Source organism: Eubalaena glacialis, chromosome 6 (genome assembly GCF_028564815.1).
Source record: "Eubalaena glacialis isolate mEubGla1 chromosome 6, mEubGla1.1.hap2.+ XY, whole genome shotgun sequence".
In the NCBI taxonomy this organism is placed as follows: domain Eukaryota; kingdom Metazoa; phylum Chordata; class Mammalia; order Artiodactyla; family Balaenidae; genus Eubalaena; species Eubalaena glacialis.
The window spans coordinates 150,249,912-150,277,311 of NC_083721.1; the positions used below are offsets into that span (position 1 = coordinate 150,249,912).

General features: G+C 45.4%; 1 protein-coding gene and 1 non-coding gene across 13 annotated transcripts in view; both read right to left on the minus strand.

Moving 5' to 3' along the window:
• THRB (thyroid hormone receptor beta) overlaps positions 1–27,400 on the minus strand; it is a 395,093-nt gene that overhangs the window by 86,922 nt on the left and 280,771 nt on the right. For all 12 annotated transcript variants that reach the window (XM_061194742.1, XM_061194736.1, XM_061194743.1 and 9 more), the window contains one exon: positions 22,298–22,361. In XM_061194742.1, coding sequence (XP_061050725.1) covers positions 22,298–22,319 — 22 coding nt within the window. In that variant the 5' untranslated portion in view covers positions 22,320–22,361. The remainder of the gene's footprint in view (positions 1–22,297; positions 22,362–27,400) is intronic.
• LOC133094192 (U5 spliceosomal RNA) lies at positions 22,043–22,154 on the minus strand. Its single transcript, XR_009701406.1, has one exon. It is a non-coding gene; the product is annotated as a U5 spliceosomal RNA (small nuclear RNA).

The following is a 27,400-nucleotide window of genomic DNA, read 5'->3' on the forward strand; positions in this document are numbered from 1 at the left end:
AATGCACAATAGTTATTAGTTCCCCGTTACATTTGTGAGTTCCTTAACAGCTGGGACCATGGCTTGTTTAGCTGCTTGCCCAGCACACAGCACTGGGGTCTGGTCCACTGAATGCTCACTGCCTGTACTGAAACTGAACTGAATGGGCAGCTCTCCCCATCTCCATCCCTCTCCTCCACAGCCCAGTGGGAGCATCCTTCTCCCCTTTGTGCTTGTTCCGTTTTCCTGTGGCCCAGCTAAGTGTCCTTTCCTATGGCCCCTACACTCTTTCCCCCAAACTTCTCTTATCTCCTCCCCTTTCCAAGTGCTACGTGTCTGTGGCTATTTCAAGATCTGGAGCAGAGGTCTCTAAAGAAACTGGGCGCTGGGGTTTGAGAAACAAAGAATGACATTTTATTTGAAAATTTAGAGAGAAAAGCTTTTATTCACACTGCATTGATGTACGTACAGAATGAATGAATGAATGAATGAATGAAATACTGAGGTGGGGGTAATGTGCTCAAACATCCCAGTCAGGGCTTACTCATCAACTGCTTCACTCCTGAAACTTTATAAACAAGATTGCTGAGGCCCTTGTTCAGCCTTTGTCTGTTTACCTGAAACGCGTCCTCAGAAATATCGTCTTGTAGGCAAAGTCTTGCAAAATTAGCCTCTTTGTTCAGATAGGCTGCTTTCCATTGCTGTGTGGTTTTGGTTTTCTTTTCCTGAGCACTTGCCTATCAATTTGCCCTTTTGTTGAGCCTGGCCTTCTCTGCCCTTGCATGCTGGCGAATTTAAGTTTGCTATCACAGCAGTTTTCTCGTTTCCCTGGCAGTGATCCTCAGTCCATTAAGTGAGTGAGATCTGGGAACTGCTAAGACAGAAACAAATCTCTTCCTTATCTGGCTGGTCTCACTTCTCCAGTTTTCCTGCCTATTCCACTAGGCAATCACTATCTCCATGAAAAACAATCAACATAGCCAGAGAAATCTCAAATAAGTATTCTGAAACTAGAAACTACAAGGATCATCTCTTGGTAAGTTAAAACCATTAAAAATTTTTACAAGTGTGTGTTTAGAACCTTTAAATGGGATGCACATTCATCTCTTTTAAAGTTTAGCTTGAAACAAAGTTAAAAACCAAGCAACAAAACAACGTGTGTTCAAAGACCACCTGCGGAAACTCCACTTGGAGTTTCACCGCGTGAAAATGTGGCAGTGACCAGGGTCATGAGCAATATCTCACAAGTATTTACCCACACGGGAACAAGCTGAGTGCTGGAACACTGACCACAGGCCCCAAAGACTGGGAAAGGACTTTCCAGTGAACACAATGGAATCCTCCCTTGGGAATGGTCATTGGTTTTTCCATAATTCATACCGAATTTAATCAGAGAATCCTCAGGTCGGATGACTCAAACTTGGAGGTAATTACTCTAATGGCCACAAAGATTCCATTTAGGATATTAAAAAGGCTACAGCTGTTGCAGAAACATTCATATGAAAGAGCCACAAATGCACAGTAAAGGGAACAGATGTTTGTTGCCAGGATTAGATTTCTCCTGTGCGAAAGTTCAGATCTTAGTGTTTATTCTTGTTGCCAGTCTGAACCCACAGTTTTGAAAAAAAACATAGGTCGCCTGTAAGTTTGGCCCCATTTTATGTTCCCAAACTTGAAATACACCTTCCACAAGTAGGAAAGAATGTGAATCTTTTCTAACTTTGGAACCTAGGACTGGGACATAATTTGTGCATCAAGAACAAATTCTGAGATTTACCATTTATCAAATAAAAAGACAAAATATGACTTGGGTAATCAGAACAATTTTGTACATCACACTTTAAAGGAGTCTTATTACTTGGCAGCAAAACACAAATTCTATCAATGAATTACACTCAGGGCTTAACAAACTGGACAAACATATAGGCTGGTGTTAATAAAATAGAGTAACATACGGGCCTACAGAGGTCCCTTCCTCTGGGTTTTCATAGAATCTCACGACCATTTTTCCAGGTATTGCTTTGTGCAAAGAAGTAACTAGGATCAAGATCACGGCAGATATGCCCTTCATTTACAGAGGAAAACATTTCAATCTGGAGAAGGACTGCCCGTCTCCAACCTGCCTGCCCCCCAGCGAGGGCCAGGCGTGCCCCATGGCCCCTCCATCCTCAAATGGCTTGTGAATGTCTAAGAGGCCTTATTACTCTCCCGTAGTCCGAGGACCCAGAGAATCAGCGTCACCGGGAACTTGTTAGAAATGTGGGATGCTGGCCCCAGAACTGATGAATCAGAATCTGCTTTTTAACCAGATTCTCATGTGATTCACGTGCACATTGATGTCTAAGACACTCTGTTCTAGGGCACAGTCTCCATACAAGGTAGACAGGATTTGTTAAACGTGTGGTTTAGCCAGTTTAAACTTTGGTGGGATTTTTAATATTCACTGCAGAGAGAGATGATTTTCCTATCCAGGAATCAGAGGGGAAAGTAGTATTTGATGGGTTTCAGGTTAGGGAAAGTAAAGGGATGTGCCTTTTTTTAAAATTTAATTTTATTTATTTATTTTATACAGCAGGTTCTTACTAGTTATCTATTTTATACGTATTAGTGTATACATGTCAATCCCAATCTCCCAATTCATCCCACCACCACCCCCCCAGCCACTTTCCCCCCTTGGTGTCCATACATTTGTTCTCTACATCTGTGTCTCAATTTCTGCCCTGCAAACCGGTTCATCTGTACCATTTTTCTAGGTTCCACATATATGCGTTAATATACGATATTTGTTTTTCTCTTTCTGACTTGCTTCACTCTGTATGAGAGTCTCTAGATCCATCCACGTCTCTACAAATGACCCAATTTCGGGGACGTGCCTTTAATGCCTTTATTTCCTAAATGGTTAGTTGGTAACTTTGCTTCATGAAATGGAAAAATCCAAACACAAAGATTTCCGATTATAATTTCCTTTCCTTTCATTTCATTTCCTCTCTAGAGATATCCAGCAAAATAATAAAAGTAATAGCAAACATTGAATGTAGGCTTACTAGATGTCAGGCACCCATTCTGAGATTAAATGTAAGATTTAATCTTCACAATACTCTGTGGGGCAGCAAGATTAGCCTCAGGTTTTAGATGAGGGAACTGGAGCACAGAGAGGCTTAGCAACAAGCTCAAGATCACACAGTGAGTAAGGGACAGAGTCAGGATCCAAACCCGAGGAGGTCTAGCTGACCACGCCACACCTCTCCCTGTTATGGGAAACTGACACAAAATGACTTAGGTGACCATCTCAGGGAGAAGATCTAAATTCTGTGGCCTGAAACATGGAGTTAGAGGTTTGAAATAAAGACACGAAAGCTCAGAGAGGTCACGTTCGTGCTGCAAGTCACCCAGATGAGGGAAGTGCTGGGGTGGGTCTTCTGATTCTTCATCCTATGATCTTTTAATTCAAAACATACTTTTTTTTTTTTTTTTTTTTTGGTATACAACAAGGATTTATCGCTCAATCTCAACACTGTTTCAAATTCTGACATTTTCACTTGGTACCTCAAACATTAGGAGCTGTTTTTATAATTAAGACTTTTGTCTTCCAGTAAATTTACCAAACACAAGACAGCTGTGCAGGGCATGATTCTCATTCCCACACTGATTTTTTCAAAAGGCTAAAGTTTATAATAGTACCGGATCTGCCTCCAAGTGGCCAAAAAACTTAGAAAGAAGACAAAAACGAACAACCAACTGAGGTCAGGAAGAACTGACTTGTGTCCTAGCTACCCATCTCAAAGGTTAAAAGGCCACCTGATGGTTTAGAACTGACAATGGGATAATTTCATTTGGAGTTTATGATATTGACAGGCAGCCCTTTTAGAAGGTCTCCTGGGTGCCAGGCACGGTGCACACACTGCTTTATTTACTCATTAGAACAAGGCTGTGAGGGAGATGGTGTTATGAGCCCCGTTTCATGGATGAGGAAACGCTGGCCGAGAGAGCTAAAGATATTGTCCAAAGTTACAGACAGTAAACGGGGAGCTCTTCTCATACTCTCTAGGTTACCTTCTGCAGGTGAGGCAATGGTAGCCCAGAGAAGAAAAACATTTGCCCACAGTCACGAAGCTAGTTAAAGGGCGGTGCTGTGCTTGGAATCTTCCTCCAGAGGGGCCAAGCTTGGCTTGATGGCAAATGGGAAATCCTAGGGAATGACAGTGGACCGTCTCAGCATACATATTGCTTTGAGAGAGGTTCATCTAGCTCCTCAGGAAACATGGCTTCAGGAAGCCAAATCTCTCCTTAAAAAAGAATGGAATCCAAGAGCATATTTCTTTAGAAATGTAGGATGCACATGATGTCCAAATGAACAGGCTTGTCTTATTTTGAGCATGGAACAAGAGATGCTTGAGATGCAAACATTTCCAACTTTCTGAAAGTCTGGCCTGAGATATTTTCTGACCAAATAGTAACCAAAAGAAGAACAAATATTGTGCTGTTAGCAATTATCCCGTGTGTCTGGTGCGCGTCCACAGATGGCAGCTTCTGCAGAAGGGGTCGAGCTACCAAAATGGTGGAACCAACGTGCTCTCCAACCAACGAGTGTGTGTTCTCTTGCGTATTCTCATGGTTGGATTTCTTTGGGACAGTGTGGCAAGCAAAGTCGAAGGTATCAAAAATGATCCACACTTGCTCCCCAAGATGGACGGGCAGCTCACTTCCTGGGGCTGCCTTGCCTACAGCTGCCTCAATTCTAGGGGTCCATTTGCCTGGAAGATGAGACAAGGCGGGGATGAGGAAGTGAACTGCCAAAGTGAGGAAGCTACTCTGGAAGAAAAATCCCATTCTGCATGTCACCTCCACACGAGGGTCACTCAGTGGACCCGCATACCGACTCACAAAGAGTCACAGCCTGAAGTTGCCATGAGCACCTACAGGGCTGCCCCTAAGCTGGCAGTCCGCACCCAGGATTTTGCCTTCCTGGAGACAGCTGACAGTGTCTGGAGACAGGCCAGAGGATGCTGCGAAACATTTTACGATGCACAGGCTAACCCTCCCCGAGAATAATCCGGACCCTCAAATCAATGGTGCTGAGGTTAAGAAACCTGCCTGCAAGACTGTGAGGTGAGCAAGGTTCTCATGGCCTCTGGTTCAAAATGCTCTTACTCTGGACTTCCCTGGCGGTCCAGCGGTTAAGACTCCGTGCTTCCACTGCAGGGGGCGCAGGTTCGATCCCTGGTCGGGGAGCTAAGCTCCCGCATGCCACGCACACAGCGCAGCAAAAATAAATAAATAAATAAAATTTAAAAAATTCTTTTCCTCTGACCCGAGTGAGGCACTGGGGTTCCTCCTTTCTACCCTCCTCCCACGGTCAGTGTGACTGATTCCAGGGAGGGACACACCAGTTGAATTAATACACACTAAGGTGTGAATGGCTGATAGATCCAACACTAGCAGGAACAGCTGCAGTTTAAGTGACTCATGAATTTAATCTAAATTCAGCTCCAATCTGGGAAATTTTAGCGAGAGTGCCCTAATAACGCAGGCACTTATTTTTAGTAGATGGGCGAGATGGTGAAATTTGCCAAGCATTGCTCACCTTTTAAAGTCCTAACATACATAAACAAATCTGTGATGTGGTTCCATTGGGATAGAGTCATGAATACCTTTTTTTTTTTTTAACTTTTGTTTTGGCTGTGCCATGCAGCTTGTGGGGTATTAGTTCCCCGACTAGGGATTGAACCTGCGCCCCCCGGCAGTGAAAGTGCGGAGTCCTAACAACCGGACCGCCAGGGAATTCCCGGAATACTTTTTTATTACAAGCAATTATTTGTACTTGGTATTGATCACAGTTGCTTTCCAGCAAGGGAAGAAACCCTATAAAAAATTCCTGTGCCCCAAACAGAGCTTATTTACCTTCTCTTCATTTCTAATATTGACTTGTGGGTTTGATACGATAGGGCCCATTTGTTGGGTATTTGAACGGCCCTCGTTACCATAAGTCCCAGGCTGTCTCCTCTCTGGACTGCTGTGGACTTATATTTGGACGGCAGGCTGCGTAGGCTTTTATTTAAAGCAAGCGAAGCAGACACAGCCTAAACAAAATAATTAGCCGTGGAGATGAGCGTCAGAGTCATTTCTTCTCATTTTAAGGCTCAGAAACGGAAGATTTTGCCCTTCCGTACGCAAAGGGTGTGACGATGTCAAGCGGAAGTGCTCCTCGCTTGCCAAACCTACATTGGGGCGACTTCACTTTACTTGGCTCTCCAGATTCTTTGTCCTGATGGGCACCAAGCTAGGGGATGTATATGGTAGATCGATGGGTAGCAATATTCCACGCTGAATTTCAGAGGCAAATTAGCTAGCTCAATTGGTCTTCATCTTATGGGCTCTGGATAGTAAAATTCAGAGACGAGCTGGAGCCGAGAAGGGACCTGAGGGCTCACACCAGTTCAAACACCTCGTTTATAGAAAAGGAAACGGGAGTCCAAGGAGGGGGCCTGGTTTGATGGAGGCCATTTGGACAGAGTCACAAGCAAAACCAAGCCTGACCTCCCACAAGTGTACCGACTCCTAACACCAAGTTCCATCAGGAGCCTCCCCTGTGACACAGGGAGTGCTGAGACCATCTGGGGTGAAGCCGGGTGAGGGCAGGTAGCCTTCATCCCGATGAAGCGACCTTCTTGTTTCCAGAACAAGCAGCCCCTGGTTGCGTGTCTCGAATCTGGCCTCAGGATGAAGGCAGCTGCTGATTGTTTAGGATACTAATACTAATACTAATACTGGGCTGAAGTGGTCCTTGTCCCAAGATAACTGGCAGACTTTCTCAACCAGTGCTGTCCTGGGCGCTGGCCCACGATGGTATTCTACAGGGGTGAGCAATGCAGCGTGCCATCGACGGTGGGAGTGGCGGACGGTGGTAAAAGCTACAGGCGGCCCAAGCAGACCGGACCCTTAGACAGAAAGAGCTCCCGAGAGGTAGAAAGAGGGTGAGATGGGGACGGACAAGACAGATTGGGAAGCGTGGACCCGACAGCATGTCCAGGAACCCCATACTCTAGACAATTCAATTCTTGTCCTCTTGGCCAGCGCATGTGGAGATCGAAGGCCTTTCTTCAACGAATTTGTGGCACATGGCAAGTCCTTGACAGGGTCAGGAAAAACAGCAGATTCTGAATCTTGGAAATTTGGAATCTTAAGCCTCTATTAATTAAACATGCCATGGACTCTGTAGTTTGAAAGGAGAGAAAATCCACCCCGGCTACAACTGCCCTTCCCCAAAGCAGAGATTAGGCGAATCACAGGCCTGGTCAATATTTCCTGAGTTCTTCCAAGGGAAGGGACTGGGTAAGAAATCCTTGTCTGGAAAGGAGAGAACAATAGAATTGGGTGTCTTATGGAGGCAGGCCAGTGGCCAAAAGATTCTAGAAGCTTTAGTAATAGATTTTCAGTGTTGTCTCCTTTCACAGACATCCTAAAGGGATGTTTAAAATGAATGGGCACTTCTCAAGGATCAGGCCTGGAAAGTGGGACAGGAAGACCTATTTCTGAGTCACTCCCATGACTCTTTACTTCTTGGACTGTGGGATGGGTTGCTGGAGAAAGCTGGATGGCATTTGGTTATGGGATTTAGCAAATGTGCTTGAGCAAGATGACAAGATAGCTGCATTTGTCCCCTTAAGCTTTCCTGGCGGGGTGGTGCATTTGATCTGGAGATATCTAGGTGGTGGTGGTGGTGATAATAAACGCCACAAAGATGGCGTTTATTGTTTAGTACTTGAGCTCCCAGTGTTCCAGCCGTGGTGCTAAGCATGTTGTTTCTTTTGACCCTTACATTAGTATCGAGATCGGTAATGGTCATGCCCATTTCACAGATGAAGAAACTGAGTATTCAGAAAGGGAAGGCCACTTGCCCAAGGTCACAGTTGAAGAGGTAGAGCCACACTGGATCCCAGCTGGATGCAACCAGAGGCCTGTGCCCTCGGCCCCCCTGCTGCCTTTTAAGGGGTCAGCAGTGTGGATATGGTTTGGGGCGTTAGCAATGGCTGGTGCAGAGCTAACTGGAGTCGAGATGGATAGACTTTCCTGGTTTGGAGACACGTTGTCCTCACTGTTTGCCTGCTCCCTCTCCCCTCCAGCCTTTTCCGCATTTAAAAGAAAAAGATAAAAGCAAACAAAGAGAAATAAAACAGAGCTGCATGGAAAGAATGAAGCAAGTGAAAAACAGGCAGGTTTTCCAACAAACAAATAGAAAGCTCCTCTGTCCTTTTGAGAAATCATCAAAAGCAATAAAACAAGGGCTGGGAATCAAGAGACAGGGAATCAAGAAGGACCAAAGGGGAGGGCTCCTCTGGGGTCTCAGGAGAGAACCTCAGCCAGAAGACAAGGCCTCGGAGTCACTGGGATGCGGACACTGAAACCTCCCCTCTCTTGGGCACCTTGCATGCTCTTCCTGACCTGTCAGCGAGCAGGAGGGGCTTGCTGCTCTCAGGGGCCCACTCAGCACCTCTAAAGATCCTCCTTCTCTGATCTGTAAAGGCTGCTTTGTGATGTAAAGGCCACCAGCCTTGGAGTGCGCTCTCTGCTTTCATGTTTCTGTTTACTCTTGCTGGAACTGAACACGGATTTTTTGGTAGCTCAAATCATTATGTTTTAAGCCCTTGTACCTGAAACATGCCTCGTGGAATCATCACCCTGTCAATTCAGTCCCAAACAACAGGAAAACATTCTCCACGGGACCTCTTCATCTCTCAGATGCATTGTTGGTCACTGATTTATGCTAGTTAGAATTTCTAGGGACAAACGTGTCTTCCTGGCTTAGATGCGTAGGGCCAAAAAGAAATAAAAAGTCCTATCAAATTTGTAGTGTGTGCAGAGGAGGGTGGTGAGGGGAGGCCAGAGCAACTCAGGTGTATTGAGTGCCCGCCAGGGACAATGTCTGTACGCATATTACTCTGTGCCTTTTTAATTTTTTTTTTGACCTCTGCTGTTTCCCTGGGGACCACAGAACTTGTCACACAGGAGCACCCCCATAAATGTTGACTGATTTACTTAGATTCTCACTGCAGTGCTAGGATGCTTTCTGCCCCCGTTTGACAATAAGGAAATTAAGACTCCAAGAGCTTAAGCGACTTGCTCAAATTCACAGGGTTAATAAGTGGCCAAGGGGGGATTTGGCCCCAAGGACACATGACTCCAATGTTCTTTTCACTATACCACACCAACTCCAGAAGCAACTAGAACAGGTGGGCAAAACAGAGCATTGTAGCCCTGTCTAAAGAGGCTGACAGTACCAGGAGGGGGTGCAGACGACTGTCACAACTTTTTGAACACAAAGATGACTTTAATATAAAGACCAAGTCCTTGCTGACCTCACTCACTTCCAGAATATTCTCATGCATTTGTACAGCCCTTTGTGACACAGACTCATATCAGAATCTGCGTCTCCCTGCTTCTTGGCCACACAGCTGGACTGCACTTCCCAGCCACCTTTGCAGTTGAGAATGAAAGCACTGGCCACCACCTCCAGGCCCCTCCTATAAAGCATCTCCATGCATCTTTTCATTTTCTTTCCTCCCTCCTCCTGGTGAATGGAGAGAATTCTGAAGTCCTAGAGGTGAGTGGGGATGGAAGAAGGAAGGAACCTGGGTTCCCACAGGACCACAGGAACATTACCCACCAAGCAAGAACACGTGGCTTTGGATTTAACATGAGTCAGATGTAAAATTCTGTTGTATGAACTCACTGAGATCTTAGGGTTCATCTTGCTAAAGCCGAGAGCACTGTTTTACTAATAGGCCTTTGAGGATTGCAAATAGCTTTCTTATCTGTGATATCATTCAATCCTTTACAAACGCAACAAGTCAACTAGAAGCTTGAAGGAGTGAGAGGAATCGTCTATGAGAACCATCAAACCATCTGTGTGGCCAGAAGCACATTCCTTTAAGTTCAGGGGCTTAGTTTCTCCACCTGTGATTTCAGGGTGTTGGGTCAGATGGTCTCTGAGATTTCTCCTAATTCTAAACCTCTATAAGTCTTTTTCGATGTCGAAAAATGTGTATTGGCGTGTTCAGACACTGATCTCTTGATACCGCGAGCCCCTCCAAGGTAAGGACTACTTCTCAGTTACCTTTATATGCCTAGAATCCAATCTCTTACATGCTCTAAGGTTAAATTTAATTATAATTTTCTGTTGGAAAAAACTCAAAGAATTTACGAATGTTCTGATTTATGCCAATGATTTCTTGATCCAATTTGGAGCACAGGATTGAAATGCTCATGAATATTTTCATTCGGCATTACTGAGTATGGGTAGGCTATTTTATATGCATTTACGTAGACGTAATCTTTGAAGAATGATTTTATAATAATACTGAAAGGCTTTTTTGATTAAAGGGAGTGCCAGCAGTAATTGGTATTCTGATGGCTTCATTTACAGTTTTATTTAGCTGAGTAATATAGGAGCATAATTCCTATTTAGAGTTGAGAAAATTGGAGTACAGAATATTCAGAGTTTTCTCATTCAAATGGCCCTTAACTTGAGGTTCATAAAAGTAGTATTGGGCGAACTAGGAACAATTTAAAAAGTTTGAAAAGTCCCAAGGGAAATTATACAACCATAGGAGGCAGCCTGTGCTACTTTCATGAAAAATCTTATGCCTTCTGGTGTTTGAAAAATAAACACATTTTTTCTATATATCTGTGGCATATGGGAACATTGGTCATTTCATCCTGCACATTGAAAATATCAGATTATATATGTTTTTGATGACTAAAAATAGGCAATGAATTCTATTACCCGAAAAATGCAATTTGGCAGGTAAAATGTTTAAAAGCACAGGGTATGAGGGAGGTGGGAGGTCAAGGGTTAACAAGAGGGTCCTGGCAGAAAAATGGGAATCACAATTTGACACCGTACAGGTAGAATGAGATCGAAGGATGGGAAACCAGTGCGCTTTTTTTTAAACTTCTTTACATTGGCAGCTGCAGGGGGATGTGGGTCCCCCTCCCATTTTCTGCTATCACCTCCCCCTCCTGTGATTACATCCTGCTCCATCCTTCCTCCTGGGGAGTGTGGGCATCCAGAAAGATGCTGTGTGCTATGGGCCCTTTGCCTCGGCTGGTATAGGAACTTAGGCCCATGGAAGATGAAGTATTAATAATGCCAGCAAGTGTTTTAAGATGCTTACTTTATTAGGGACTGCAGAAAGGAAGAGATTGTATTAAAAAATTATCTACTTCCTTTTGCATGAATTGTTTGCTTCAAATGTTATGTTTAGATGACTCCTTCATTAAAAATATCTTTCCATAAAATAATAAAGAATAGGACTTCTGTGGTGGCGCAGTGGTTAAGAATCTGCCTGCCAATGCGGGGGACATGGGTTGGAGCCCTGGTCCGGGAAGATCCCACATGCCACGGAGCAACTAAGTCCGTGCACCACAACTAGTGAGCCTGTGCTCTAGAGCCCGTGAGCCACAACTACTGGGCCCGTGTGCCACAACTACTGAGCCTGCACGCTGCAAATACTGAAGCCCGCACACCTAGAGCCCGTGCTCCGCAACAAGAGAAGCTACTGCAATGAGAAGCCCGCATACAGCAACGAAGAGTAGCCCCCGCTCGCCGAAACTAGAGAAAGCCTGCGCACAGCAATGAAGACCCAACACAGCCAAAAAAAAATAATAAAAATAAATAAATTAAAAAAACCAAAAAACAAAAAAAAACCTCCTTTAAAAAATAATAATAATAATAATAAAGAATAACAAAGGTATTTCTTGGCTCTCACTTTTTAGAAAAAGAAAAGGCCTTAGGTGGTACAGAAAGTTCTTTTAAGAAATCCTAAATAGGAGGCGGAATTTGAATGGGACCCTAAAGAGAAGGCAGGAATTATGGGAGTGAGTGAAGCAAAGCAGGGAAAATGTAAGCTTACCTGCACAACAAACCTTTGAAAACCTACAAACATTCACTTACATCTGTTTTCTTCCATTGTAGTGCAGTAATTCTATGGGCCATTTCTCACCATTAAATTGACAGTCACTAATGTCAAGTGCCTACCTGTGCCAGGTACTGCCTGAGGATGGCTCTTCCAGGCTGAGTCTCAGTGGGCCCTACCCTGTGTTAGAGGATCCTCACCACATCCTTTGAGAAAGGTTCAGCATTTTCAGCGTCTGGGAGTTTTAAAAGCTCCCTGAGCGAATCAAACGTGCAGTCCAGACTGAGAACCATAACACCATGGGCTCTTCCCCAGACAGCTACATCCTCTTGAGGCTTAAAATGGTAGTCATTTAATTTATATGTTAAAAAAACCCTCTGGGGGGTGGGGGGGAACTCCTCCCATAACCAAAAGCTCCATACAACTCAAACTACTCACTAAAGAAGCACGGGGTGGCCTTCTGAGCTCAGTGTCTAACTCGATCATTTGCAAGAATTTGCAGTACAGAGAAATAAGTTTCCTCATGGCAGCTCCATTCCTGCAGTGAACAATGCTGCCGGTGGAGAGCATCCCTGAAGGACTTTATGATCATGTGATTTGGAGGGGCTCCTACCCTGATGGGCCTTTGAGGTAAATGAGATGCCGCAGTCCACCAGCCAGATGTGGATTGCAGGCGCTGTGGGCTTGTCATTCCTGGGTGAAAGTGACAAGGCACGCCAGGTAATCAACCAGAGCAAAGCATCATGAATTACCTCTCAGTTTGTCCTGGTTCACCCTAGATTAACGGGTGATATTTTAGATGTCTTTTGTAGGTACTCAGAGGAAATGCCAGAATGTTATAAATGTTAGAACGAATGTTAGAAAACAAACATTTGCTTAAACACATCCAATATGAAACAAAACAAAACAAAACACCACTAGATCAGTGGTTTTTAAGCTTCTGTGTGTATCAGAGTCACCTGGAGAGCTAGTAAGGAACCCAGAAGCCCAGGTCCTTGTCATTCGGTAATACTGTAGAATAGAGCTGGTTTTGCCTTTTTTTGTAACCAAAATTTTCAGTGATTCTGATACCCCACCACCCAGTTTGAGAACAGCTGCTCTTTTCTCAACACTCGGATGCACATTAGAATCACTTGAGGAGTTAAAAAAAACAAAGACGCCAGAGGCTCCACTCTAGACCAGCTCAGCTGGAATCTCTCGGGTGGGGCGCAGGCACTGGTATTCTGAAATAGCTCCCGAGGGGACCTGGACCGGGCAGCCTGGGCTGAGAACCACTGTGTCTGGATGGTGGTTCTCAGACTGGCTTATGCTTCAGAAGCACCTGGACAGTTTTAAAAGCATACTGAATCTTGGGTCCACACCTAGAGATTCTGAGTTAGCTGGTCTGGGGTCCCATAGGCACTGGGATTTTACAAAGCTCCCAGGGTGATTGGAATGTGCAGGCAAATCGGAGCAGAACAAGGGTAGGTCCTCCCCAAAAAAGGAAGCCTGCTGAATCCAGCTTCCTTGGAGATTCGCTATATACACACTGCTTAGCAAAAAAGACTAAGAGCTTCAGTTAAGAACATGAGTCCTCAGTAATGTAATGTAAACCCCACTGTTAGCTTATTTTTTGTTCCTCCCATGTCATCTTTAATACCAAAAAGAAAATGGTGGGCAATCAAAAGTTCTGTAAGATTGGACCTCTGGAAGGTTGTATGGTGAGAAAAATGTCTTTTAAAGTGACTCTGTATAGCAGCATTTTAAAGAGATACTTAGAAAGCAATGGTGGGACCTCCCTGGTGGTCAAATGGTTAAGACTCTGTGCTTCCACTGCAGGGGACTCGGGTTCCATCCCTGTTCGGGGAACTAAGATCCCACATGCCACGTGGCACGGCCCTCCAAAAAAGAGAAAGCAATGGTGATGGGAATGTAATAGAAATAAAATTGAAAAGAAAAAAAAAGAAAAAGAAAATGAGACCTGATCACTATTTAAAGTCAGTTAACCCACAGTTTCCCATGCTTTGGGAACAGTGTCCAAACAGTCAACTGTCCGCCTTGGTGACCGTGGGCAGGTCACTTCACCGTGCTTGCCTTTGCCTCCTGATGTGTGAAGTGTGAGGGTTGGAGAAAACGACTCTCAGCTCAGCAGCAGCACCATGACGGGATGCACCTGCATCCTACAGGCTGGGGAGCTGGACGTCCCCACTAGTTTCCCTTCTACAGCACAGAAAATTCCAGAGCGAGAATGTCACGATGGCCAAGACGTAAAAGAAAAGCCAAGGGAGGTAAAACACGAGCCCGGGGCTGTCAGTTGCGGGGTGGGGACCGGTGGAGGTGGCCCAGAGAAGTACCTCTTGGCTCATTGCAAACGAAATAACATCACGTGTTCATCGGGGACTAAATTCCTGTTGGGAAAAATGACTTTCAGTTCTTTTGAAGGACCTTGGGTGAACAGAGAGGAAGATCTGTCCTGACATAACAGAACCTGTCAGGTTAGGGTTGATATTTGTGACTGTCAGCAGAAGCTGAATAGAGAGGTGCGGGCAATTCTTGGTTACAGGGGGCTCGAAAGAGTGGAGATGGTGGATACTGAGGGGTGATGCTGGTGGTGGTGACAGTAGTGATGCTGGTGACAATGCGGGTGGGGCGGGGCAGGGAGTGGGGCCCCGAGTAGGGGTCCAGGAGAGGCCAAATATTGTAAAGGGTGGCTTCTGGGGGGATACAGGGGTTGTTGATAGGGAAATACATTTCTTCTCTTTCTTTATTTTATACAGCAGGTTCTTATTAGTTCTCTATTTTATACATGTTAGTGTATACGTGTCAATCCCAATCTCCCCATTCATCCCCCCAGCCCCGCTTTCCCCCCTTGGTGTCCATACGTTTGTTCTCTACATCCGTGTCTCCATTTCTGCCCTGCAAACCGGTTCATCTGTACCATTTTTCCAGATTCCACATATATGCGTTAATATAAGATATTTGTTTTTCTCTTTCGGATTTACTTCACTCTGTATGACAATTTTTTTTCTTCACTCTTGTGTTCCCACCTTTCACTCTATAAAGCCCTGTTTTTCTTTTCAAACTTTAAAAAAAATTAATTAGTTAATTAATTAATTTATGGCTGCATTGGGTCTTCGTTGCTGTGCTCGGGCTTTCTCTAGTTGCGGCGAGCGGGGCTACTCTTCGTTGTGGTTTGTGGGCTTCTCATTGCGGTGGCTTCTCTTGTTGCGGAGCACGGGCCCTAGGCACGCGGGCTTCAGTAGTTGTGGCACGTGGGCTCAGTAGTTGTGGCTCACGGGCTCTAGAGCGCAGGCTCAGTAGTTGTGGCACACAGGCTTAGTTGCTCTGCGGCATGTGGGATCTTCCCGGACCAAGGCTCGAACCCGTGTCCCCTGCATTGGCAGGTGGACTCTTAACCACTGCACCACCAGGGAAGTCCCAAAAGCCCTGTTGTTGTTTTTTTTTGACATGTCACCTTCCTGACCCCCTGTCTGCAGCTTAAATTTGGAAAGTGAAGTTGGTCTGGAAGCAAATGTCTTCGCATCCCCAGGAGTTTTGAGGGAAGATTTTCACGAATCTGGCTGAATTTGGTGAGATATCATGAATTTGGTCTTTTTCCGAAAGCCCCATGTTTTTCAGTAGGAAGTTTCTCTTCCAGGAGAAGTTCAGGAAGTCAACGAGGTGAGGGATGGGAGAGGGACACAGACGAGTCCAGGAGGCCAGCTCTTCCTTAGGTAGATGATGTTGCCAGGTCTGGCATCCTTTACCCATTCGTATTGTAGAAAGTATCACTGTTCCTTCCGTATTTGCTTTCGTGTTAAAGAAAAGGGTGATGTGTTAGCTGCACAGAAATTCTCTTTTTTTGGGTGTGTGGTTTTCTTGATTTTCCCCTGTATGGTGGACACTGGAGGAAATCTTGAACTGAGATGCTGGTCTCCTCTCTTCCCCAGACCGGACCCCGTTCAGGGACTTTCACTCTCCTAATTTGTGTGCGATGGGGGAAAATGTACAATGATAAGCAATTATGGTTCTCCCTTCCTTTGCTTTCTAAGGTGAGTTCCTTAGAAAGGAAGATCTGTTTATTTTGCTGAGCAGAGCCTTACAGGGGGATGCAGACGGGAGAGGTGGAGCGACGGGCCACCACCTCCAAGGGGAATGAGCAGGTGGCGACGGGGTGGGAGGAGGGAGCGGCAGAGGGCGGGGCTCCTGACAAGAGTGGGCGGGGTCTGCAGCCCCCAGAGCCAGGAGGGGACCTGGGGTTTCTGCAGTTACCTCAGGAGTGATGGGGAGAGACATCTAGGGAGGAATTTAAAGGTCCTCTGTGCGATTTGTCTGCAGCAGCCTTCCTCTCGCCCTCAAGGCATTTGGGGGAAGCCTGGCCTTTCCTTTCTAGCTGACTTGCAGTGAGATTTTGGTTACTTCGAGAAGTGGCGCCATGCAGAGGAGGGAGCAAAGAGGCCCCCGTTGCTTCAGGTGGTTAGATACCCAAGAAATAAAAGCCAAGTTCCCTTCTGTGATTGGCTCCGCCAACAGTAGAGCTAGCTCTTTGGGCAAGTCGGTATTTTTCTTTCTCCAAAACTATGTGTGGCCACACTGTAATGTGCATAGCTGGCTCTATGGAATCCAAGGCCACATTTTATTTTTGGCCACACCTGGGGAAACAGGAATTCGGAAAAAAGTGAAATAAGCCTCCAGATGCCTTTTCAGAGTAATTATGCCAGGAGTGTATAAATCAACGATCCAAGCTCCTGGTTTCTGGAGCAACGTGGGGAAAGGGAGCAGAGCCACATCTGGCTTCTGTGTTACGTCCCTTGCCGGGTGACCAGTACACAGACCTGGGCGTGGCTGTCCTGACTCTGGCAGGAGGGAAGGACAGCCAGCACTGTCGTGTTTCCCCTCCCTGCCCCCCCCAGGCTAGGGCAAGGGTACCATGGGGGTGTCTGTCGTTGGTGCAGAAAGGGTGTTTGTTGAGACAACCTTCCCTCTTAAGCAGTCGTCCCTGTGTCTAAGTGAAAAGAACTACGTGTTGGCACAGAAGTGTTAACTCACCCCAAGGACCCACTGTTAACTCACCCCAAGGACCCACTGAGCCCCGTTCTCAGCTGGAAAACAAAGACAGGAATCCTAAAATGACATCTCCAGAGAGCTCACTATATCTAAACTAAAAATTTCTGTATGTCAAGAATGCCATAGCATCATGTTCACAAGCTTATCTGTAAATGGTACCAAAGAAAAATTATATACGTAGAGATAGAAAGAGAGAGGGGGAAAGAATTAAGCAAATGTGATAAAAGGTCAACATTTGAGGACTTTGGGTATTCTTTGAACTCATCTTGCAATCTTTCTGTTAGTATTACTAACAGAATTACTAACAGGAATTACTTCAAGAGAAGAAAAATTTTTAAAAAGGTCAAATATTGCTATAAACAAAAAGGAGAGACGTATACTAAAATGGGAAAAAGTTTGTAACATTTATGATAGACAGTGAATTAAATCCTTAATATATGAATCATAAGAAAAAGACTAATAATACAGTAGAAAAGTTCATTGACAGGTAAGTTACAAAGAAGACATTTAAGTGGCCAACTGTGTGTGTGTGTGTGTGTGTGTGTGTGTGTGTGTGTGTGTGTGTGTAGTCAAATCTATTATCAATAAGAAAAATGTAAAGTTTTGAAAAACTTTGATAAAAACTGTGATAAAACTTTGCCTAATTAATTGCCTTTCTCAAAATTAAACTACCACAAAACTCCAAAGTTAGAGGATATGTGATTAAATGGACACTGCAGTGCTGATTAGTCCAGTAACCTGGTTACGATTTGGCAACAGAAAAGGTTTTGAAAGATGTTCAGTCCCTTTGACCCAGCATTTTTTTTTTTTTTTACTTCGTAGAATTTATCCTGAGGAAATAATCAGAGAGGTGTCACATTATGTACACTGTGGTTCATTATAACATTATTTATGATAATAGTATATTAAAAGCCTAACACAGGTTTGATGGGTCACTAAGTAGCTGTGAACAGAATCCCATTTTAGAAGAGCGTTTATTGATGGGAAATGCTAACAACACACAAGCCGTTAACATTCATTATCTTTGAGTGGCGTCATTATCTGGCTGTGAGCAACCTCTGGCCTCGTGAAGAGATATTCTCCATAGGTTGTGGAACAAGAGCACAGCTGTGGTTCTATCTCTGAAGGAAGGAAGGAAGTGGTCATAAGGAGGGGTCGAAAAGCCTCAGGAACACTAGGAGGGCCACCTTTGAAAATGACATGGGCTTTACAATAAAACACTGAGCTTCCCCAACTTAGATGATTTGTTTGACTCTGAAAAACCTATACATTAGGATAGTCCCAAAACACACAAAAAAACCTTTCTCCAGGGTGCCCTTTTTCTCTACACCCAACCTTCAATGTACCCATGCCCGACTTTATGAAAATGTGATTTACAAATGTTCAAATCTGAGGTGCGACCTAATCTTCAGCGTGGAGGGAGAATTTCTCACTTTCTCCTTTAACTGACAAGGAAGTCAACCTCTAGAGACATTAGGTGGCTTGCTTTGTTATTATCTTGAATACGTAATAAATTGCCTCTACAAATAATGAGAAAAATGTAAAACCCACAACAGGCAACTGGACACTATATATGAACAAGCAAGTAAGTTACGGATGAAGAAAAAAAATACAAGTGGCCAATCAACATGCAAAACAATTTCAACCTCAGGCTAGCGAGAAATGTAAATTTCATCATGCTTAACAAATCAGGATAAGGGGCTTTGATACAAAGCATCTAAATCAGATTCTTCTATATTGTTCAGAGTGGGGCATGCGCCCCCATCTACTGCCTTTTCTGTGGCCTCCAACCTCCCACCTATATAAGATGTTGGGAAGGGTAAAGAACCCTCCCCATCATGACCTCCTACCACCAACGACAAATTTGCTTTTTTTCCTTTTTGAAAAAAGCAATGAAACTGGGTCATTTGTAGAGACGTGGATGGACCTAGAGCCTGTCATACAGGGTGAAGTAAGTCAGAAAGAGAAAAACAAATACCGTATTAACGCATATATGTGGAATCTAGAAAAATGGTACAGATGAACCAATTTGCAGGGCAGGAATAGAGACGCAGATGTAGAAAATGGACGTGTGGACACAGGGAGCACCGGGGGATGAATTGGGAGGTTAGGATTGACATATGTACACTACCATGTGTAAAACAGATAGCTAGTGGGAACCTGCTGTAGAGCACAGGGAGATCAGCTTGGTGCTCTGTGGTGACCTAGATGGGTGGGCCAGGGGGTGGGGAGGGGAGGAAGATCCAAGAGGGAGGGGATTTATGTATGCATACAATTGATTCGCTTCATTGTACAGCAGAAACTAACACAACATTGTAAAGGAACTATACCGCCATTTAAAAAAATGAAGAAACAAACACACACACACACAAAACAAGCATGCAAACAACCTGAGGCTCACACAGTGAAAACACTGGGACACCTACGGAACGCTCCGGTCCTTCCCATCCTGCAGACACTCCTCCCCTGGCCCCGGGACACCCTGAATACAATGCCTTGAGCGAGAAAAAGGAGAAGGCAAAGGTTGCAGCCGGGAAGTTAGATGAACAAGCAGGTCACAAAGAAGAAGCGCAGGTCACACTGCTGAGCGAGGTCTAATGTTATTCACATGGCAGGTTCATCACAGGGGTGACTTTATGTCACATGCTAACTCCCTAGAACCAGGTCAGGACCATGTAATAGAGCCCTGTTTCTGCCTCTTCAGGCACCTTTAGAGGGGTCCGAGTTCTTAGTTCCCTTTTCAGACAAGGCTAAAAGCCTCTCACTTGGTATTTAAAATTTTAGGTATCCATATCTTAGAACAAACTCCCCTATGCGGCGAATCATGATTTTATGCAAAGTGGAGCTCATTATAATGACATAGATGTTAGCAGAGTCCCCCAAAGATTCCCTAGGAAGCCGTGCTTAATCCCAGACCAATAAAATATGGTATCAAGGCACTTCCTTCCCTTCCTCTAAGAATCAGTATTTTCGGTGAGTGATTTCATACAATCCTAATGTCAAATTAGGTTAAGGTAGAGCAACGAGAACATTTTAGCAGGACTTGACTCCACTGCAGTGGACATTAAATAGCCCCAGAAAATAAACCATTCTCCATTTGAGTTAATGCAAAATACAGAAATTTCATAAGTGGCTGAAGGCGTTTTTTTAATCTGAAAATGCTTGTCTGCTCGGTTTTGGCAAAACACATTCAATGTTCTTACTCCTGTTCATTTAAAAATTGGTTTTCTTTTCATAAAGGTTAATTGATTTCCTGTATTGCATAACAGTAATAGTACCCATTATGTGTTTCAAAAAGAAAATATGCATATTTGCATATTATGTGTCTCAAAAAGAAAATATGCATATTTGCCCTTTAAGTTATGCTTTTAAAGCAAGCACTTAGTTCTGATGACTTACAGCTTTATTATGGTCTCCTTTTAGGTTTCTTAAAATAAACATGCAGCTTGAGACCATAGGAAAAGACAGAGGGAAAAGGACACTGTTTTATTTCATCCACAAACAAGGGAGTCTAAAGCAATGATTTTCTCAGCTGAGCCCATTAACATAGACTGAGCATATGCGTGTGTGGAGTAGATTTCTTTTGAAAATAGAATTGCTGTTAGTTTCTTTGCTATGAAGCAAATGCTGGGAGGCTAAAGCGTCCTCCTCCACGGGGGGCGGGGAGGGGGCAGCTGGTTCCAGCCCAGCCCGCAGGGAAAGCATCCCGCATGCGCAGATGGGCTGAAAGCTGGCTTAATCCGGAACCATCTTAGCGTGAGCCTGGATGTCTAGCTCAGTCCTGGAGATGAGCTGATTCGGCCTGGGGATTCTGCTCAACAATAAGACTATCCTGACTCCTAGAATAAGAGTCAGCAAACTACAGTCCTCGGGCCAAAGCTGGCCTGCTGCCTGTTTTGTAAATAAAGTTTTATTGAGATACAGCCACGCCTATTTGTTTATGTATCGCCCATGGCTTTCCAGGCTACAATGGGCAAGTTGGCAGTGACACAGAAATGGGGGAGGGTGTGTTTTGGTGCCTGTTACTGAGAAATAAGACGGGAAGATGAGATGGGATTCCGAGGCTATCCTACAGGTGTGGATCATTCCAGTTTGTTCAGGTGCTCTATCTTTTTGCTGCACCAGGAACTCGAGTATCGATGGGTAGAGAGACAGGGCAGTGATTCTGGGAGATGTAAGGTTATGGTCATTACGTAAGGCTTGTAAACTTGCAGAAGGCTGAGGTCTATGGGTACCTGGCCCTGCTGCCATGGTAACCAAACGACAGTCCTAGGCTTGGGGTTGGGCTGGAAGGTGTGGTTATAAACTGAGAGCCCACGGTTGATTCTAGTCAGAAGACGTATTTTGACTGGCCCATGAATCCTTGATATTTTTATATGTTAATTGCTTGCATTTAGAAATGGGGATATTTTGGGGAATTCCCTGGCAGTCCAGTGGTTAGGACTCCGTGCTTCCACTGCAGGGGGCACAGGGTCGATCCCTGGTCAGGGAGCTAAGATCCCGCATGCCGTGCAGCGCGGCCAAAAAAAACCAAAAAAAAAAAAAAAAAAAAAAAAAATAGAAATGGGGATATTTCATTCCAAATCTGGCTTCCAGCTTCTCTTGAAAATTTGAAATCTCTGGACACACTGGGTTCCCTCCCTGCTTGTTGCCTGGTTCTCCTGTTTGGTTTGTTTTTCCTGACAGCCAGCTGTTTTGGGCATGGGCATTATCTATCTGGCCCCTGGGGCCTGTGAGTTTGTAACCCCAGCTCTGTGCGTTGAACAGAGAATCCGTGCTATTGCAACCTTCTGTTCCTCAGGGGGCATTCTGTCTCTCCTCTGTCCCTTGCTTTCTAGCTCACTTCAGCTTATGTGCTCTCATCATATTCCATTCTGACTCTGCTGCTGAATATTCCCTCAGGAAGACGCCTGAACTCAGTGGTCACTGAGTACACAGAGCCATTTCTTATACTGATCTGAATGAATGTGGCAGGTAAAAGTATTGGGTGTGAGAGGGTAACCTTGGGAAGGCTGAAAACTAGGATTTCACTGTGAATTATCATTTCCTCCCATCATGTTTCTGGTGATGGTGCATCTCATAGCTTCCGAAAAAGCTGGAAGCACATTTGTTGGGATGTAGTCACAGGATATATTTGCATTTTTTCCCCCCTCTCCACAGAAATCTTTAGTAAAAGGTGAAAGATTTATATGAGCTGAAAAGAAACCAGAGTATGGATATATTTGCATTTAATAACACTCATTGGCTGGGAAATAACTGTTGCTAAGACTCTTAGGTTGGTCTTTTAGGAAGCCTATATTTCTCTTTGGGTGGAACAAAAATGGAAACACACAAAGTAAAGAAAATAAAACAGATACCTGTCATACTGTTGGGAGTCATGGGTTAGTAATCATTCTGGACCCTTTTTTTCACTGACATCTCCTATAGAGAAAAAGACAAGAAAAATACCATGGGTTATAACCTGCATTTTCCATAAGGTTCTGTTCCAAACAATATCACATGCATTAATTAGCTGGAGGTGACATGTTACTTTCAACTCAGGGAAAGTGAAGCAGAGGTGGGCTGCGTGATACACATAAGTTTACAAGACCTTTTAATTTTCATCTCAGGGTTCCTCTTATAAACATGTCTTTATAATAATATTTTATTCAAGGTCACATGTCTATTTGCCATCTCAAGTTTTTTAAGAAAGCACCAGCCGAGTGACTTGCTGTTTTTCCCAAGAGCGGCTGAGATGCGTCAGCATCCTCAATCCAGATCCTTGCTTCTCCAAGTGTGGTCTGTGGACCAGCAGCCTCAGGTCACTGGGAGCTTTGCTAGAAACAGAAAATTCGGGTCCTACGTCCAACCTGCTCCATCAGATCTGCACTTGGACGAGATGCAACTGCAGATGACTGATGGACACTTTGAAGTCTTAGACACACTGCTCCGGAGAATGGAATCCATATTCACATCTTACGTGTGACTTTTCCTTGGTCAGTGCTGAGTCCCTTCTCCTCGTCACTGTATCAGTGAGATCCGAGAGCAACAGACAGACTTGGCCTCATACGGGGATGGGGATGGAGACTCGGTGGGGGTCAGAGACCAGAGGCACCGACGGAGGGCAGGGTGTTGCAGGACACACACAGATGATGAACCAGATGGCTGCTGAACGTGGGTCAGAGTCCTTCCGCGTATTGCTGGGGACAGATCAGTACGAGGTTTCTTTCTCCAGAAGGGTTTCTGTATCCAACAGTAGATAGTGCAGCACGGTGGCTCTGGCCTTGTACTGGAGCCCTAGGCATGGGTTTGAGGGCCAGTGCTGTCATGTACTCGCCGTGGGATAGTGATTTCTTCACGTGCAAAATGAGGAAGATAATACTTGCTTTACCTGCTTCACGTGGCTGATGATTCTGAGGTGTGAAGAGGATGTGAATGAAAGTGCTGGGTAAACACAAGCCACTGGATGAGGGAGGGAACATCCTGATGCTAATAACTGATTGGAGAAGAGGAAGCATGTGGATTGTGTTTACGATATGGGTTTATATATGCGCCCATGCCCTCTCTGTCTCCACATCGAATCCTGCAGCACTGAATTCATACCTTGATGGTCACGCCTTGGTCATCACATGTGGTCACCACATGTTTCCAAGGCTGCCTTTCCCACTAGACTGTAACCTCTTTGTGGCAGGGACTATGTCTTGGTCATTTTTATATCTTCCACATGAGCAGAGTGTCCGATACAAAATAGACACTCAAGAAATGTATGCGGGGCTTCCCTGGTGGCACAGTGGATAAGAACCCACCTGCCAATGCAGGGGACACGGGTTCGAGCCCTGGTCCCGGAAGATCCCACATGCCGCGGAGCAACTAAGCCCATGCGCCACAACTACTGAGCCTGCGCTCTAGAGCCCGTGAGCCACAACTACTGAGCCCACATGCCGCAACGACTGAAGCCCGTGCACCTAGATCCCGTGCTCTGCAACAAGAGAAGCCACCACAATGAGAAGCCTGCACGCCGCAACGAAGACCCAACGCAGCCAAAAATAAATAAAAAAACATTAAAAAAGAAATATATGCTCTGAGTAAGTGAATAAAATAAAATGAATGAAAGTTGATACAGCATGGTATGAGATTGCTGAACTGGCATCTGGTAGAAGAGATGACGATTAATTACTAGGAAAATGCGTTCTTGCTACTGATGAACATTTCAAGGGTCACCAGCCACAAGCCCTCTGTTCTGTCCCCTTCAACTGTGCAGCTGGGTTGTGAGCGAGAGAATCAGGTTCTGAGACCCCCTAAAGGGAGAGTGCGGCTCACACCTGTAGTACTGACTGTCTAGACCTCTCGTTCTTAGAAACTGAGCTGCCATTAACTCCCCTCCCATCCTGTGGACACGGCCTCGTCCTCCTGGGATGGTGCTCCTGAATGTTCTGGAGCGGACGAGGAACTTGGCTCCGGCTGGGCCAACCACAGTGCCCCACCTTTGGCTGAAGTGGGCCAAGACCTGGGAGGGGCTAACATGATGCTTTTTTTGGGATGTTTGGAGAGAGGAGGAAAGAGAAGGAGGGAGAGGGGTAGGTTACGTATTCCAGCTCTGGTGGCAGAATTTATCAGAAACTAAAACTCTCAAACTGTCTGACGCTATGCCTTTTAGCCACACGGCCAAAGCCGGTCTGAAGGTGAGACAGAGGATGCACCTGACATTCACGGAGAACTTGGGGTGACAAGAGAATGCTGTGGCCTCAGAGCCCTGCTTTCACTTCTCCCTGAGGCCCAGCTGTGTCCCTGCGGCCTCCTCAACCCTTCCTGAGCAAGACGGTGCCCGCGTCCACGGGGCCGGGTCCAGGCAGGTTTCTGCCCCTTGCAACCAGAGGAATCCTGACTGATAATACCGACATTAAAACACAACATGAATACAAATGTGGCAAAAGCGTTTCGTGTCCTTTTTCTCCTAGTTATGTTCTTGCTATACCAACACTTAAAAAATACCTTTGCTTTCAAATTTTCAATTGAACAGGCATCAGAACTGCAGAAAGTATTGTGTGTGAAGCAGAAAGCATCCAGAAAGAGGAAAAACATCTCATTAAGGCTTAAAAAATATTGTTACCACCACGAAATTTAGTACTGATTTTGTTATTTAGTACTGTTTTCCTTCTACTGTAGGAAAGTACTAAAGTACTATCTATAGTACTTTAGTGTCACTACACTATACTAAACTGTTACCATTGCTATAGCGTTAATAGTATATTCCCATTCCTATTCCTATAGCACTTTAGTATTAGTACACTATACTAAACTGTTACCATTACTATGGCGTTAATAGTATATTCCTGTTCCTATTCCTACAGCACTTTAGTATTACTACACTCTACTAAACTGTTAATATTCCTATAGCATTAATAGTACATTTCTGTTCCTATTCCCACTCCTATAGCGTTAATCGTGCATTTCGGTTCCTATTCCTACAGGACTCTAGTATTTCATATTATTTAGTGCTATTTTCCTGCAACGAGCTCTCGAGTTTTAAACTGTAGTTAAACGCTCTGAGTGGACAGGCATCCCGGGGCTGCTTCGGGGTTGCCCGGGACACAGGGCGGGTGTCAGCCAGTGCTCTGTGCGGAGGAGGGAAGCACAGGAGGTCCCCTCTGGAGCCACCGAGGGGGTCACGGTGTCAAAGGAGGAAACAAAGTCCAAACAGCTTAAAAAGAAAGAAAGCGGAGTGTGCTACCTGTGGGGAAAGGAAAGCGAACACAGGGCTTCCCCTCTGGGTGGGTGAGTGGGCCGGCAGCGAGGAGGTCGGGGGTGATGTGAGCAGCGCTGACTGCAGTGCTGTCCCCGTCCTGGGGGCCACTCACAGCCTGCAGGTCATCGTTACAACAGGCCTGCTGCTTCCGGGCAGAGGAGAGCCTCCGGTGAGACCCAGTAAGGGTCTGCACCCCGGCCCCTCGGAGCCGAGCGTCCTTTCACAGCTGCAGCATTTCAGCACCAACTGAGGGGAGAGTGGTCTTCAGCGTAGTCCCTAGGAAAGTGCTGCTACACCGACAACATGCCTTTTACACGAGATATTCGTTTATGTGGCTGGTTAGCCTAGAGGCCTTGATTGAGGGCCTACTCTGTTTAGGTGCTGCCCCAGGCTTTGTCCGAAGACAACAGTTGGACCCGTCCACGTGGGGCTTCTAATCTGCCAGAGGGAGAGAATCATGCTAAAACAGTACAACATGTGGACAGGTTTCACCTGAAGTGTCTCTTCAGTGCAGACTGGGCCATGAGGGAAGGAGAGGTCATTTCTACTTGGGGCAATCTGGGAAGGCTTCTAGGTGGAGGTGACCCTGTATCCGAAGGCTGTTCTTTGCAATAGGCTTCTCCCCAGCGAAGGACTTAGTGCTTTATTCTCCTCCTTGTGCCCACTGCCCACTGACTACTCTGCAAGAAATGAGCCTTGTGTAGAAAAACTAGAAAATGCCCTCAAATTATGCAGGGTCTTGGGAGGTTTGCTATGGAATTTGGACTTTGTCCCATGGAAAATGGGGAGCCACGGAAGGTCCTTCAGGGAGTGACCTGATTTGAGAAGATAACTCTGCTTTGGTGCAGAGCGGGACTCCTCAGGATGCTGACCTATCAGCCTGGGATCGTTGCTACTTTCCTGTCTTAGTGTTCAAGGCCACAAAGTTAGACTAGGGCCAGAGAGAACCCCACCCACCTTGTCAAAGGCCCTGGCCCTGACCGCACGCCCTTTTGTCCCCTTGTGTTTTCTTTTTCTCTGTAGAAAACACAACACTGAAGGGACAACTGTGAAAATTCCCCCTTGGAAAATCTTTCCACGCAGACCTAGTGAGTCATTGCTTATATAGTCTGCACATAATTAAAATGAAACATGCATCACTATAATGGAAAAGAATATGAAAAAGAATGTAGATATATGTATAACCGAATCACGTTGCTGTACAGCAGAAGTTAACACAACATTGTAAATCAACTCTACTTCAATTAAAAAATGAAACATGCATCCCCCTCACGGCTCTAAATCTACCTTTTCCGAGGAGGGCATTTGTGGTCCTCGTTTGCTTCTCCCTGGCTCTCAGAGCGTCTGAATGGTGAGCTATACTAGGGTCATCTGTTACGTCTTCAGCAGGTGCTTCCCGGGCGGCCCCAGGAAGCCGAGGGGGCCGTGTGCGGTGGGCAGGGGTCACGTTCACAGGCAACTCTTTTGGTTCTGTTTACAAGGTCAGATGCTCCAGCCTCTGGCTATTATGGGCTCCACGCTGAGACCGCTAATACGGGGTGGACTCTCAGAGGCGGACAGAACACCATCTCACTTGCCATTGACACACGCGGACACCACGGGCTTCCTACATAGACCTCATGTCAGAGGTCGTGGAGACATGAGTTGAGGGCCAAGCTACACCCTCCACTTGGGATGGGTCTTGAAGTTGTGTTTACGTGGCAAGCGCTGTTTTGACTAGGTCTGTGGGACGCTG